The following is a 17,120-nucleotide window of genomic DNA, read 5'->3' on the forward strand; positions in this document are numbered from 1 at the left end:
TTGTCCAGGAGTGTTTTCCCTTTATATCCATACCTGAGATTTGTTCAGTCCCTTGATCACAAGTTAAATTATTCTGGTAAGGAAACCTTCCTTTATCCCTTTCATGTTGCTCATCTGTTCTCTCTGTTTTAATTTTTGTGTGAGAATATCAACAAAAGTGGTGTGTTTTGCACTGTTGGTCCATTCACCACTTTATCACCAAGACATTCTACTGGTACCCGTATTTCGCTTTTAATATATGTTCATTCAACCCAAATTTGTCAGTTCTTTCCACTGCAAACTAATAGACAGCCTTTTAAACTACATTTTATTCTTTTGCTACAATGTCTAGCATGGTCGTGTGGTTAGGATGTTCAATTGGCATTCTCAAAGTCGTTGGTTTAAATTTTCATTCTACCAAACACAGGAGCATTATAAGTTGCTGGTGAATCCCACTTTTCATTGGTGAAGAGTAGCACAAGTGTTGATGATGGGTGGTAATGACTGACTGCTGTCTGGTCCCTCTAGTCTTTCACTGCTAAAGTAGGTATGGCTAGTGCAGATAGCTTTGTATAAAATTCCAATCAATCCAAATCCTTTACTATATTTCAATCTTTTCTTTCTTACGCTTTGTTTTTGACCTCTTAAATGCATTTTCCTCCTCATTTGGTTATTTTGATCAACTGAAACCTTGATTTGATTCTACATGCGCATACTCAGGCCCTGTTTGAGCCCTTGGCCACTTACTCTTTGTAAATATCTCATTTAAAAACTATTACTATTTCGTTTTTGCTTTTGATTGTCGCAGATCTAATATTTATGCATACTATACCTCCCATACTTTGTTTCACATATTTTACATGAGTTTAGTCCCTGGCTGCTCGTTTCTTTCTGAAACCTGAGTGGCTCAGAAGGAAAACTTAACATTTTCTCCCATATCTCTTACATTAGTCTTGACTCTCTGTGATTGTTCTTACCCTGACTGATTTTTAATTCCAGTTTAAACAGTTAGGTGTACTTAGCATGCACAGTCAATTTCATGGTTTCATCAATCAGTTTTATTGGTACTATTTTTTCCTCATGCATCTCTCATTCTCTGTGCTTACCAGATAGATTCATTAGCTCACCTGGATTGTCTGTCCCTTCCTGGATGGAGATGATCATCAGATGTATCATACATCATCACACCATATCCACACTTTACCCACTCCCGAGCCTTGCACTTTCAGTGACCCTTGGACAAAATAATTTAAGTTTGAATACGGACTACGTGCAACACTTTTGTCGTCATTCTCCAGTCTATTCAATATCTTTAACAGGTAAATTCCTTTTTTATTTCCTTATCTGTTCCTCCATTTATACCTTGGAACCTACCCAGTGACTGGTGTTGCCTCTCAGGATATATCTAATTCCCTAAATCCACATGGAGTAAAGAGTAACAGAAAATATTAAGTTAATTTGCCCTGGTTTCTAAAGTGTCCACAATTCTTAAATTTTATCAATCCCACATTACATGAGTCAACATAGTTTTTTTAACTTATAGTCACCCTCTCTATGTATCTTCTATTCCGACTGACTGACAGGCATTGTTGGGCTTCTTAAGTCACATTAGGTCTATCCAACAGTCTTGGCTGAGGCTATTTAGCAGATATTTTCAAGTTACTGTTACTTAATTTAAAGGTAGCAAGAGACTTACCTCGGGAGGTTAGCAGAATCAACATAACTGGTCACTTTCAACCTTAAGACATCATGTAACCTATCATTGAAGAATACTACTATTAACATTCTTGCACAAAACACAGCATTATCGCTATGTCACGCAAAAACATTTAAGTGTTATTTCAAGAGAAAGAATGAAAACGAATTAAAGAAGCTAGAACAAAACCAACTTAATAACTCTTGTCTCCATGTTATATGAAAACTGAACATACACCAAAATAAATGAAACTTTTAAACAATCTATATAAATAATACTTTTGTATTTGTATCTCTGGAGTTTTTGTCACAAACTTGTCGATCAAATGCTAAAAAGTTCATGTCGTTAAAAAGGTCTTTGTCTGAAGAGTCTAGATTGCACATTCGCCTTTCAATTCATAATATACCTTACCAATATTTTGCTAAGTCAAACTTTTAACGCAATGAGTATGCTACACTATACACGATGGTCCAATATCCTTGTCATCACGTGTTACGACTGGCTTCAATTTCAACTGTAGTTTTTTTTATTTGCAAAGTATTTCACACAAACAACATTTAATTTACGTGTAATTTCTCACAAAAAGTGAACATTACTCAAATTACAATTGTTATGGACTTTCTAGACTTATTTAGTTCTAAAATATGCATACTCAGTTTACTCAAAACTATATCTTTACCACTAGTATGGATATTAAAACTTTAATTAAAATACAGAACAACGTTTCGACCTTCTTTGGTCATCTATATCACTTTGTGAACATGCATTCAGACATTTTTGCTTATCCAGCTAAGTTAACCTTCAGTACAACTTGGCATTTATTTTACTTTGTAATAATTTAGTTTAGGTACACTTAATAATTTTCTATAAACATCTTTTAGCTACCTTTTTCCCTGATATGTGTTTTATTCTGTTTTTTGTGAGTTACTTTGTTTAAACTCATAAAACTGTGTCATACACCGTGTGCTCATAATTGTTTCATACTTTGTACGCTTTCATAAATGTTATTGATTTACTATTTACGTCTATTTTTATTAAATAAAATTACGTTTGTGTGAGGTTGTTTGTTTGACTGCTTACTTTGTTTCTTAATGGACCATGTTTTATTGATCTATCAAATAATACCTGCAAGAAAGCATTAATTTAAATGAAGTGCGTGAAAATGATAGAATAAGGAAAAATTAATGTGAAGGGCATAAAAACGCTTTTAAGGATTACAGCAGTATTAAAAGGAGATAGAAAACGTATAGTATTTTCATACACCACAGGAAAAAAGAATATAATAAATAGAGTTAGATTATTTTTTCACAACTTTCATAATCTTTTCTTGTTGTTGTTGTTATTACTTACAGATGTTCATGTAAGGCATTTTAATGACTTGGGTACTATCTCTTTTCTTCTCTTTATAATGTATGTTATATTATTTGTTTTCTTGTTCAACTGTCTTCAAGTTGTCTAGAAAAAATTTCTGTCCTTTCTAGTGTCTCACTGCATTTCTATAACTTTACGACTGACATTCATGCAAATACAGTGATCTCAATAAGTCAGGAAAGAATCCCAGAAATTAATAAAGAACCTTTAATTATATTTTAGCTAGAATAACTTAAATAACTAATCTCCAGGTCTCTAAAGTTAATGTAAACTTTGTATATGATGACGTTTTGAAAGTCTATTGCTGTTTATTTTCAGGTCAGTGTATGTATGGTGCTGTTTGTCTTTATAATATTCTGGTGAATTGCGAAGAGTGTGTTATGTTTCATTGTTTTATTCATGTTTCTGAGTGTGGGAGAAATTCCTTGAAGATTCAACAAATGGTAGCTGCAGGTTACTCACCTCTAATCCAGATTCTGTGTTTAGTGAAGGTTTTATTGTACTATTGTAAAATGATTCTTTAATATTTCATGTATTCCAAAATTTTTTGTGTCGTTTGTTCAATATTTTTTATCAGTTTATTTTGTGTCCAGTTGACATTGTGTGTTCTGCAATGACAGAATTTTATGTTTTAATTAGTGTTGTAATGCATTACATTCGTTTATTCTAGGCACGCACGAGTCTTCTCATCATTTCTGCAATCTTTGTTTCATTGCAAGAACATGGAATTTCATAACTGACGTCATTTTGTTTCTCATTTATGAATGTCTCACCAGAATGGATCTTGATGTCTTGAAAGATTTCTATTGGCCGTTTGTGTTGAATTTCTTGGGCGATGCATTTGAGTTTTTTACTGAAATTTTGCAGTTATGGGAGGTAAATCAAAGTATTCAAAGAAATGAATGCTGCATAAGATGGATTGTTTGTTTGTTTTTGAATCTTGCGCAAAGCTACTCGAGGGCTATCTGCGCTATCCGTCCCTAATTTAGCATTGTAAGACTAGAGGGAAGGCAGCTAGTCATCACCACCCACCGCCAACTCTTGGGCTACTCTTTTACCAATGAATAGTGGGATTGATCATCACTTTATAACGTCTCCACATCGGAAAGGGTGAGCATGTTTGATGTGACAGAGATTCAAACCCGCGACCCTCAGATTACGAGTCGAACGCCATAACTACTTGGCCCTGCCAGGCCTCATATGAAACAACAAGCAAAGTTAAACATCATTTTAAAGTTTTCTTTTGATATTTATCACACAGGCTCTCTTCTTCATATATAAATGTCATCAAACACATGTTGTGTTATACGAAATGACTGCTTTTGTAATTGTGGGCTACATCTTTGCCAACATGTAAGGTAACAAAACTTTAATTGTAATCTCATAAATCAATATTGCTTTATATAATGGTAGCTTATTATGTTTTTTTTTTTTGAAATTATGTACTTATGCGTGTAGATATATATATAATATATATATGTGTGTGTTTGTGTATTTTAGAAAGGAGTTCTATACATTCACTGTCACATTAAATTCATTCGTTTGTTTTCATATATCCTTTTAAAAATATGTTTTGTAAAAGTATAAAATAAAATGGATGTAAAATGTTTAATTTACTTGTCTGTTTGTTTTTTGAATTTCGCACAAAGCTACTCGAGGGCTATCTGCGCTAGCCGTCCCTAATTTAGCAGTGTAAGACTAGAGGGAAGGCAGCTAGTCATCACCACCCACCGCCAACTCTTGGGCTACTCTTTTACCAACGAATAGTGGGATTGACCGTCACATTATAACATCCCACGGCTGAAAGGGCGAGCATGTTTGGCGGGCGCGATGAGGATGCGAACCCGCGACCCTCAGATTACGAGTCGCACGCCTTAACACGCTTGGCCATGCCGGGCCTTACTTGTCTGTACATATCTATATGAATCGGTGAATTCGAAAGGGGGCCCAAGTCCACAATTTTTCAAAATTGAAATATTATATGTTTAATGATCTTTAAGAGACAAGCTATCTAATTGTGTGCATAAAGATCCGAAGTTCACAATAATGTATTGACTATTCACAGCATTTAAAATGCATTGAGTGTAAGAGGGGCCCAACTCCGGGACTTGGGCCTCTCTTGCATGTATTTAGCTTAATGCCGTAGGTGGCAGCTCTAGTCATCCAGGATGGCAGCGCCCATGCAGCATGAGTTCGATTCAGGTTATGAAGAGATTAGGCAGAAAAGAAATCGTAATGAACAAGAATGGGTCAGAAACAAGCAAAAAAGATTACGTGCTGATGGCAAAGAATGATATGCTTGATATCCCACCTTGGTTAGTTTTATAAAAGGTCAGTCAGAAAGGATGGAGAGAAGTACACAGTCAGCAAATACAAGGTGTTCAGATTCAGTGCAGATTTCAGAAACGACACTGAAATTTCCGAAAATATGTCTGCTCAGGTCACAACCAGATTCTTCCTTTTAAAGCCCACGGTCAGGATTGTTACATACCCAGAAGAGCCACTCTACAGTGAGCAACTTGGTGTACAGACAGCAAAAGTAAAGGATGTTCAAAAATTTGCAAAATATCTTTCACCAGTGGCTCAGCAGTTCCTCAGTAAGTTAACAGTTTGTGATACTAAGGGTGAAGATGAGTCTGACTTTGAAGATTAGATACCATTAGAATGATGTATCTCATTGATAACCTGTCCCCTTTCAGAATGAAAAACTCATTTTACTGGCAGTTATCATGTATCAGAACAATAGTTTGGATATAAACTGATCTTAAGAATTGTTAAAAATATGACAGAATAAGAAATAAAGATATCCTCAGATGAGAAATATGTGGTATGTCCATTCTCTTCAGATTTTACTTCTGTTTAATTCAAGAAAGGCCCAAGTCCAGAGACTTTAGTTTTCCAACCCTCTGAAATTAAAAGAGTGAAGTGTTTCATATTATAGCATTTGTAAGCTATAAACTGGTGCTATATCTGGGTAAAGTATGAATCAGTTGGCATAGCCTCCCTTTAAGATATGCAATTAAGTTGATTTCCTACAAAAACATATTTCTTGGACTTGGGGCCCCTCTTGAATTCACCGATTCATATATTTAATTGGTTTTCAAATGTTTTGGTTTGTAGGGTCTCAAGTTACCAAAATATAGTCAACAGTTTCTTCAAGGTGCCCCTGTATATTCTCGTATACTTTTCATGCCCAGTGGAGATGCATTATCAAGATTTGGAGCTTATGACTGTGAAGTTACAAGTGGGGGAGTAACAACGAAAATTACAACATTGAAATTACCTCCTGAGCGTATTGGTGAGCAAAAATAACCCAGTTAGGCTTGTGTATTTATAATACTACAAAAACAAAAAATAATAAATAAACTGAAGTAAATAGAATGAATTTTTCATTACTAATACAACATATTCCTGGTAAAGCTATTCAGCAGAAGAAATGTGTAAGAACATAATAATCCACTGGGAAATTATATGTATAAGTATAATAAAATAATTATTTAAACTTTTGATACATGTATGTAATCATATATGATTTGTATTTTTTAAATTGTTTATTTATTTTGGCCATCCATAATCAAACATTGTGAAAATTAATATATACTGTGTTTAATGTGACAACCACTAAAGGCATCAACTTACTATGATTCAATATAAAGTTTATTTTATTTTTGTTAACATCTCATACATCAAGTATTTTTAGTGAGTATTAATGTCATATTGACTTAATTATTAAAACATGTATACATACATATTTTGTGAAAGTGTGTAATTGAGTTAAAGGAAGAAAATTAATTTTAATAAGGCCTGTAGTCAGATGGTTTTTACTTTTTCTTGATTAAAAGAGCTTAAATGAGAAACTTTTCAACACACACTCTACAGTATGCCAAGAAGTGTTTCTAGGTGTAATATTGTATGCCTAAACTAACATTTCAATAGACTGATAAGTTCTGTAGGCCAAGAACTAAATGGAATTAAATGCCAAAATACTTGTAGTTTTGGTTTCTTAATATTAAAATAAATTAAAATTTGTCAAAAGATGAATTTCATAGCAAATCTTTAAACAGTTTGTAAGGAATAATATGCTCAACAGCTGAATTTGAGCCAGAGGAGACATACCTTGTAGTAAATCAAGGTGAAGAAGTGCATCTCATTATGAAAGAAATGAAACCTTTCAACCTATCCATAAGATGGCGTTTTAATGGGGGTGACATTATTGAAAAATGGAATGACCAACTGAAAATCACAATTCCAGCTGCCTCACTTGCTGATGCTGGAATTTATGAATGTTATTATGAAGGCAGAAGAAATGAGTTTCTTCATGGAATTTTACGACTTATCGTTCGAGGTAATTGTTTGTCTTATAAATGGTTTCATAATTTTACAGTTCATGAAACTGAACTTTAAATTGAAGTGTTTCTCCTTAGGTTCAGTTCATTAACTTAAAAGTTAATGAGTTACACTTAATCTTATTCTTTTCCAAATATATCTTCATGTGTACTAAACAAAAGAACCTAATAAAATTTATATTGGATTCACTTTTGCAAATTTTAATCACAGTCAATACCAATCAAATGAGATAATGCAACAAACATCTTGATCAAGTAATCAATCTATTGTGCAAGAACTTAGTTCTTTTCTTTGGACACAAAAGGTATCACAGGTACTTGTACAAATTAGCATAAGTTGAAAGTTTTCTACCCCATCCTAGTTGTAACAGTTGGTAACATATATAGCTAAGGCTTTTTTCAGGTCAAACTGATTTCCTTTAGAGCAATAACAAGATATTCTATAGGTTAATTGTTGCAAAGTAATTTTTAGTTCTCTGAATACCCGAGTTTGTAAGAATTAAATTAAAAGACAATGTAAGATACAAAATTACAATTTTTATAATAGCATAAACACAGTGTGAATACTTGCTTTATCCAATGGATCATTGTTTGTATGCTTCTCCCATATTTTTATCAGACATACTTCAGTCACTTAAAATTGAACTAATCCTGCACTGTAAAGCCATATTAACTTCACTTTCTTAATTTTCATGACTACAATATGCACACTGTTCACTGCAATTGCATAAACTATAGATGGAGTGTTCTGCAAAATTATTTGTATGTTATTTGATATATTTGATTCATAAATATATTTGTTCTGGAATAAACTAACCCATGAACTTCGTGACTGAAGCAGAAGGGGATAGTTGCCCATCTTTGCCATTCCATAAATTGAATAAATCAGGTTTGATAAGTTTTTCATAATAGAGTTTCATGGTCATCCATTGCACTATCTTTGGTGTGGACATTTCCATGGACTCTCCACCATGTTTTTCCCCCTTTTTCTTCCAGTAGAGTGTAAGAACTCTCATCATTTTCAGTTCCAAGCCACTGCAGTGGTGGAAGGGTGGCATCTTCCTGAATGTGATAGTATTGTAAGATATAAACAATAATTAATTAATTTAAGTAAGAGTAGGGTGATAGTGGTCTGCTAGTGTAAATGATGATATGTCCTCCAATCTGATGCTTCATCTCTGTATGCTTCATCATGTTTAATTTTTTAAAAACTGTTTACAAAAATGCAAGTATGCACTAATGCATGATAAATACTCTTTAAGAAAAAATTACGTTTCAATTTCACTTTACAAAAAATATTACCAAAGATATCTACCACATAATTTTCACAGGAAATCAAAGATTCTGTAACACACGTCCCCAGGTGGGACAGGGGAAAGTCTTCAGATTTACAACACTAGAATCAGAGGTTTGATACCCCTTGGTTAGCACAGCAGACAGCCCAATTTTGTTTTGGTTTAAGAAAACACAAACACTTTTTAAGACACATTTATAACCATGTTATAATGAGAAAATAAAATATTTTTTAAGAGAAAATAATAATTATAATACAGAAATAACCACACATCAAAAAAAAAATATTTTTCAGTGCTAGGTATGAAATAAAAGAAAACAGAATTCTTTAATGTTGAAGGAATTAAAACTAAAATTAACAACACAAGACAGATTATGTAGAATGATGTTCCACTGATATATTTACAAGTATGTGTGTTTGGAAAATAAATACTTAAACAGTCAAGCAAAGTAAAATGAAAAGAAAAGCTGTGAGATTTGGGTGCTCATTATAGTATTTTACCTGTGGATTCTTTCACTTTATGCAGTGTCTGGGCTTGTTTTGTTCATTATGTGATAAATATTAAAATGTATTAAGGAGTTTTTTCTGAAAGTTCCCAAAAAGTATTTTTAGTTTTTAAAAGGGTTGTACAACCTGACAATGCTTTTTTGTGGATGAACATTTTATTGAGCATAAAAGTTCATGTAAAATTGGAAAAATTGATACTTACAGTGGACTTAATAGGTTGTGACTATACTAGTTAGTTTAGATAATTTGGTTAGGCTTTTACAACTTTCTATTAATAATTTATCTACTATACTACTAATTAAGTTAAATTAGTGCTTTACTACTATAAGGCTGGAATGCAAACCTCAGAAGGTAAGTTTATCCTCTCTCCAAGTGGTACTACCTTATTTCATTGTTGTTGTTTTTTCTATCCTTTTATTTTGGAGAGAAGTCACTTTCCCATATCTCACTCTCCTATCTTATATTTTTATATTATTTTTTTAATGAATTTCTTTGTTTCAAACTGGCAAATGGAGGTTAAAACTAATATATAGGGTATCATCACCATAATGTAGTTCGTGCTTCCACAGTCATCTCCAAAGCATAGGTCAAGGGCACATTTTATATCCCACATTATTGCTTGTACCCTTGGGATCCTTTTATTTATGCAACATTGTTAATTTCATTTTGTTTCATTTTTGTTTGGGCTTGTTTTTTTTTTATATACATATACACACACACACACACTAAAGGAAATAGCAAAAATAAAATAAAATAAAAATGCATCGTACAGAATATTAACACACAGTTTTTTATTCACCATTTAAACAAATTACATCACCAAATGAAGGCATATTTCATTTTTATTTTCACTTATAAAGTACAAAAAATATTAAAGTCTGACTATATAAGAATGATCTAATTGTCTCCCAACCTACAGCTTTTTATTTTTGACTTTCTTGTCTTATAAAACTTTCTTGATTACTTCCTAGTATTTACAAGATGAATTCAGTAAATCACACCAATAGGTTCACTTCCAAAAACTTATGTATCAGTGCAGGACACTTTCTGTGGTCTGTCAAGTTCCCAGTGTAGATCTACCATAAACATTTTTCCTCCACATCTTTATTTTTCCTCACTTACTGCAGCATTAGATGAAACTGCTATTATAGAGCTTATTACCAGTATAATATTTTTCTTTACAATCTCATATTCAGCTGTTGTAAAGCCAAAAGACCAGTACATTTGATTAGTACTTAAGGGTACTTCTTATCGTTAATGAACAATATGTATTATTTTATGACACTTAAAGTAGACTTAAAGTTTTGGGCATATTATTCAAGAAAATGGCATCTTTGGTCTTACATAGCAAAAGTCCAGATTGTAGATATAATGAATGTAAAAAGTCTTTTTATGGGGCAGTTTTTGGGGTTCATTGTAACATAAGTTACAAATAGAATTTATTTAATTTCAGGTTATGCAATCATGGGTTAATCACACAAGCCACCAACTCAAAGAACTTACTTTTGAAGTAAAGAAATTTACTTGTAGACTGGTTAACTTAATCACAAAAATTACTTTAATGAAAACATTCAGGTACTTCTTCAAAGTTTCCAAACCTATCTTGAAATAACTTTACATCAAAATTATTGAATTGATCATTTTGAACACTAACTTGCTCATTAATAAGACCCTCTGGAATATTTATTAAAAATTGGATTCTAGTGATCAAAATATCAACTAAGTTTATATATTTTTATTTAAATATTAAAAACTCTTCTGTTTACATTCTATCGATGTAATTAGATCTTCAGATGAAAATATTCTTATTTTTGTGAACACCATGCATCATTTATTAAGTACAATGTTGTACAAGATAGGTATAGCAATAATCATTTACAAGAAATTTGTTTGATGAATCTTTGTTTTTCCTTTGGAGAACAGCCATTCTGATATTTCACAGGTAATCTTTGCAGTTCAGAAACAGTTGGAGATCTATCACTTTACCGAAAATCATGACATTTTACATTAGATAATTGATATAATTGCAATTTCTAGTGCTATGCATTAAAGTAAATATCTTTTATCTCTCTTCCACCGGATATACAACCTACACTTTGAACAAAATATTCCAAACTATTTCATTCATCCATAACACACCATCAACAGTCCAGTTTTTGTACTTTTTAGCAAATTTCAGTCTCTTGACAAAACTTAGAAATTAATGTAGTTTTTTTTAACTGCTACATGACCAATTATTCCATTTTCACTTAGTTTTCTTGATACATTTTATCTGAAAATTTTTCTCTTCTTTAGTACATAGTTATTTATCACATGCTTGAGATCAGTGGCAGTCTTCCTTCTATCCTGAAGGCTACATAAATGAAGATACTTAACATTGGTATAATTGAGTTTAGATGTTTTGCCTCTTCCTTTCATATTTTCAGATTTATCTGTGCTGGTTTAATAATCTTGGATGTACTTGACAGTGTTTGTGGAGCATATCAAGTATGCAGCAATTTGTTGGAGAGTCTAGTCAGCATCATGTAAAGCTTTTATGTAAACACATTGCTCTACTGACAATTCTCAATGCTTTTTTTGGGCTGTAGCATGACAAGAAAACCTAATATATGGTGTTAAACACTATTTTTATCTATGTTTATTTATGAAATGCTATTAAAATTATTTATTCTAGCATATATATGCTCACTCATTGCTAGCTTCTTTCCAAGATACTGCATGTGGTACCATGACAATTATTTTAGACCATAAATTTGACCAGTACATTCATTCAAGCAGGACTCTTATGATATGCCCTTGGTACAAGTACATGATAATTCTAAAGAATGATAAGTATTCTCACCCTGGCTTATTTAGTTATCAGTAGGGATTGGTGAAGCATTGCCATAATGTTGAAATATACATTCTGTAATGGTATGAAATAATTTGACTCATAAAATAGAAAGAATGACAAAATATTCTGCTCTACTAACACTGTTGTACAGTACTGTAGATCATTTATTAAATACATTGTTAGACTAGATGGGTATAGTAATGACCATTTACAAGGAGTTTACATGATGAATATTCCATTTTTCTTTGGAGAACAGCCATACCAGTATTTCACAGGGGAGTCTTAGTAATTCAGGAACAGTTGGAGATCTGTTTTTTGTGTGTGTGTGTGTGTGTGTGTGATTAACCACAAAGATATGCAATGGGCTATCTGTGTTCTGCCCACCTTAGGTATCCAAACCCAGTTTCTAGTGTTATAAGTCCATAGATATACAATAGTGCCACTGAGGAGCTGAATATCTGTATCCTTACCCAAAATAATTGCATTTTACATCAAATAATTGTTATGATTGCAATTTCTAAACACATTCCAGTTGCTAAATTCTACACATGATTCTTTCTGTGTCATTGGTACTTTCACAGACTTCTGTCAAATCAAGATCATAAATGCTTATAGATTGATATGACTCATGAGCAACAGGGTTATTTCTTCTTAGCCATTTGCTGGTGTTTGTGGAGTCATTAAAGCCCTTTAACTCATAATGTATGAATACAAACCACTTAACTTCAGTCTTCTCACATATCTTTCACTTGTTGCTTCCCATTACAAATTATGTTATTTGTTTCTCATAAACATTATTTCCTCATTATAACCATGATGCTAAATATCATAAACATTCTCTCTTTTATCAACTAAATCATGACTGTTAGGCACTTATATAAAGAACTGTTAGTTTCTGTTTCTTATCTTGCAGACTAATATGTCCATCTAATTGAATTATATAAACCTCATTTCTCTCTTTTATTCCATATTTGGTAAACTTGTTGACCTAACAGTTTCCCAACCACATTTGTTTCTAAATTGGTTCTTATGTTGTTTCTGATGTCCAGTGAATTTACTTCAAATTTTATTAAACAAATTGTTGTATTCATTGGTGTTTTTACTAAAATTTGAGTTTCTATAATTTCCAAAACACTCATTATTCAGTGAATGTTTTAGTAAGATCAGATGAATTCTAATTCTTCAGAAGGTCAACCAGGTATGTATGTTGAGAAAGCAACATAACTGCTTGCTTACAATTATTAACTTTGTCTGAAAACTACTTTTAAAGAAACCAAAATAATTGAAGAACAGGCTTAGTGAAGCAACATATCTATGGGCTTCATGTTTACTCCTGAACTATTTGCATGTAGAGGACATATCCCTATTGCCTGTGAATTTCCCTGCTGAGTCTCCATTCAATCAATACCCATAGTTGTGCTGCACCTTTCAATCTTGTGACAATGACCAACACAGTTTATCTTTCAACCCAAAATTATTTCCTTCACTACCATCTCATTGTGTTGTAAACAGTGTCAGATTCCAGTAAGAAAAGGATGGGTTTGAAACTTTAGACTGGTTTCCATACCAATAAGATGAATGTTAGAACCACTAATATTTTCCTCATCTTTTCATTGAATATTTCTCCAAATACAAGTTTAGTATTAGCTAAATGCGACCTACAAAGTTTATTTCACAGGTGTTATTTGCTGCCTTCCTTGGTAGGTAGACATTATATTCTTCAACTGATCAGGCTAAGATTATCTTTCAGTCTGTTTAAATTCAATATTCCCTATTTTACAGGTAATGCCAGGCTTACCCAGAGTGACTAACTCTACTGCATGACTGTTCATTTTCATTCAAGCAGAGGAGATACTGTAATCTCAAGATAACACTTAATTCAAAACTGAAAAATACTGCTGTTTACTGAAATAGTGTTAATAAAATAAATACAAAATTATGCACTTTTAGAATATTGCAGTCTGCATTATTGAGAAAAAAAATAATAAATACTATAGTGAGATAAAAATAACTGTTATATTCATAAATATTTTTCCTGTATTCCCCTTTTCAGCCTCATGCTTGCTTACATAAACACTCCCAGTGCAGACCTCACAACTGTTGAAGGAAGAAAAATGCAAAATACCCTTAAATAAAAAAAAACAAAACACTATGCCAATCACATTGAAATACTCTTCAACAAAGAACAAAATACAATATTACAAAAATACCCTTAAACAAAGAAAATACATAAATTCAAATAAACTCTTTAACATAAATGCAAGCTTTTACTACTTATGTAAAACTTTCAACAATGAAACTACAATTTAAATAAGTTTTGAAATGATTTTCTTCAAGAGCTTATAGCCTAACTCTTACCACACTATGAAGAAACAAATTAAAATATCATGTATAAGCATCACCATACAAATCTTTAACAGCTATTAACATCAAACAAAACTATAGCTTCACAAATGCAAAAATGCATGTTAAAAGGCATCACAAAATATAAATCATACAACCATATTAAATAAAATCCCCTTTACAAAATATAGCAAATAAATGCACTAAGAGCTCTTAATCCTACCTTTTGTACACTGGTGAGAGTGCCATTCAACATGGTGTTATGTATTTGATGTCAGAATTATCAACCATTCATTTTACTCAACATTTATGATTTAGTGACAGTTCCTGATAGAGAAAAGTAAACACCAGGTACACTGTACAGGGATGCTAAATAATTTGTAGATATGCAGTTTAGAGGTTGTAATGTGCAAACTTTATGACAGACAAAAGTATTTTTACTTTTCACATAAACATTATCTTGCACTCCAGATTGTCAAAGTTTGATTCAGGCTGATTTTGTCAATTCACTAACATATCTTGAGTACAAACATGTTTGTAACACTTGATTTTTTGTGTACAACAGACTCGTACATTTTATTAAAAGCTTTTCATATTTCATGTCAATACACTTAGTAAATTCAGAGTTAAAGTCAACTCTAATATACATTTGGTCAATGAAGTAAAGCATTAAATGAACAGGAAACACTAAATAAACTCTTACAATGAGGAAAGTAAAATGAACAGGAGAAACTCTAACAGCTTATTTAAACAGGCACATATGGGGTCCCTTTTTTTAAAAACAGGACATATCCGAGATATATGTACAGAATATAGTAAAAGATACATTTAAGAGTAAATATAAAGCCTTGAGTGGCAAAATGGTAAAATGAAACAAAAGACATGCCCTCAACATAAATAACTGATATAGCTTCAAGATGTGAAATACAAAATAGAAAATATTTAAATAGAGATGAAATATGACTGATATAATAAACATATAAAAGAAATTTTAAACACTCTTTACCACATACATATTGAAAATACAAGCAGAGACAACAAATTTTACAGCTAAAACTTTCTGACATTAATCTTGTCATACATAAAACAAAAATATGACCTTTTATCATTGCTCATTTTAAGTTTGCAATACATATGTAAAGGATAACTAACAAATTAACATGAAGAAGAAGGATATTTCTCTTTGATAAAAACAACAATAAAAACTCATGAATGTAAATGGTACCATATTTTATTGTTTCTGTTCTTTGTTTGAGTTTCATTCTGCATTGTAAAATTATCATTAGTAAAATTAAAAAAGAAAAAATCATCATCCTTTAACTCTAGTCTTTGAACTACAGGGGAATTTTGAACAGAAAATATCTGTGCAAGCTGGAGATTCCTTCACAGGGCCTCGTTTTGGCCATAGTAAACCCCATAATTGATGGACTCCTGGGGTACATCATATTTTGGTTAGGACATGACTGTCAATATCAACCATAAACTCTTGGAGGCTTTGGCATACAAGATAACTGAACATCACAGGCCAATCAAAGACAAAATAGCCAGAAGCATTATGTAGCAATCTCAGCTTGAAATAAGCAAGATTGGTGAATTCTAATTAGTCAAAAGGTCAACTAGTTATGTAGATTGAAATAGGTTAATAACCACCTGGTTACAGCCATTGTTTCTCTTTTTAAATACCTACAGCTGAGTAATGTGAGGGTTACCTTTGTCAAGTGTCTTTCTTGTGAGGGATTGCATATGCTTATGCTCTAATCTCCCATAGAACTTTTAGGTCCACAAGCTCTTTGGTTCTAAACTTCTGCAATACATTATAGCAGTGCTGCTTTCTATTACCTTTCCCAAGACAACTAACGACACATTAAAATTGGAATCTATGTACATATCCTGACTCAGATTAGGCAATTCCACCCCTTCTGACCATAGGAACCCTCTAAAACCTTCATTGGTCTGTAATTGCAGTTAACTTCATATTATGCTTTCTAATTTATATCAAAAAGTGAAATTTTCAAATTCTGTACTATAAAGGGACTTCTGTCTGTACATTTTTTTGTGGAGTAAATTACCCTATGGTCATCATGAAACTGTTCAGAGTTTAAAGGTGTGTACCAGATGGATTCAAAAACTCACTCATAAAAATTAATAAATGAATGAACAGATACACAAGTTATATCATATATTGAAAATAATTACACTAATATGAAGAAGCTAGTCAGTTGTGGTGAATTTCTAGCAAATTTTATGCCAATGCTTAGTAGACCTGCCATCCCTGTGAAACCAACAAAAAAGTCACATATGGCATAGACAGGGACATTTTCTACTTACTAGTACATTGCAAGAGTTGTAGGCAAGGACTGTTTCAAGATGCTATTGTTTTTTCCTGGGAATTGCTATTTATGTTAATCCACCATATTTAAAGAATAATTTTAAGTTTGCTAATGTCATAAAAATTAATGAGAAGCATTGATTTATTATGTAGTGTTTTCACTAGACTGAAAAAAACATATTAATGCAAAAACATTTTGATTATATTATGCTTATGCAGCTACTTTCTAACTCAGCCAAAATGTGTTTTGTTTTTAATATTAAAATATATGAAATTAGTCTCTTTATAAAAGCATAGTGGTAATGCTTGAAAGATATTTGAATGAAAGAATGGATAAAAATGAACTATTTTTTTTTCAATTACTCAAAATTGAAAATAAAGGTAAAGGTTCAGATGTGGTAAAATTTAGCTATAAATTATGT

The 17,120-nt window shown here is 32.0% G+C and overlaps 1 protein-coding gene across 8 annotated transcripts in view; it reads left to right on the forward strand.

Moving 5' to 3' along the window:
• Positions 1-17,120, forward strand: part of LOC143244846 (receptor-type tyrosine-protein phosphatase S-like) — a 171,725-nt gene that overhangs the window by 11,973 nt on the left and 142,632 nt on the right. For 6 of the 8 annotated variants that reach the window (XR_013025345.1, XR_013025346.1, XM_076490246.1 and 3 more), the window contains exons 3-4: positions 6,167-6,344; positions 7,137-7,391. Coding sequence is in view for 6 of the 8 variants with exons in the window: in XM_076490246.1 (XP_076346361.1) it covers positions 6,167-6,344; positions 7,137-7,391 (433 nt within the window). In the remaining 2 variants the exon portion in view is untranslated. Of the gene's footprint in view, positions 1-5,207; positions 5,644-6,166; positions 6,345-7,136; positions 7,392-17,120 lie in introns of those variants that run through there. The other 2 variants (XM_076490249.1, XM_076490251.1) reach the window with 2 other exon arrangements.

Source organism: Tachypleus tridentatus, chromosome 2 (assembly GCF_004210375.1).
Source record: "Tachypleus tridentatus isolate NWPU-2018 chromosome 2, ASM421037v1, whole genome shotgun sequence".
Lineage (NCBI taxonomy): Eukaryota > Metazoa > Arthropoda > Merostomata > Xiphosura > Limulidae > Tachypleus > Tachypleus tridentatus.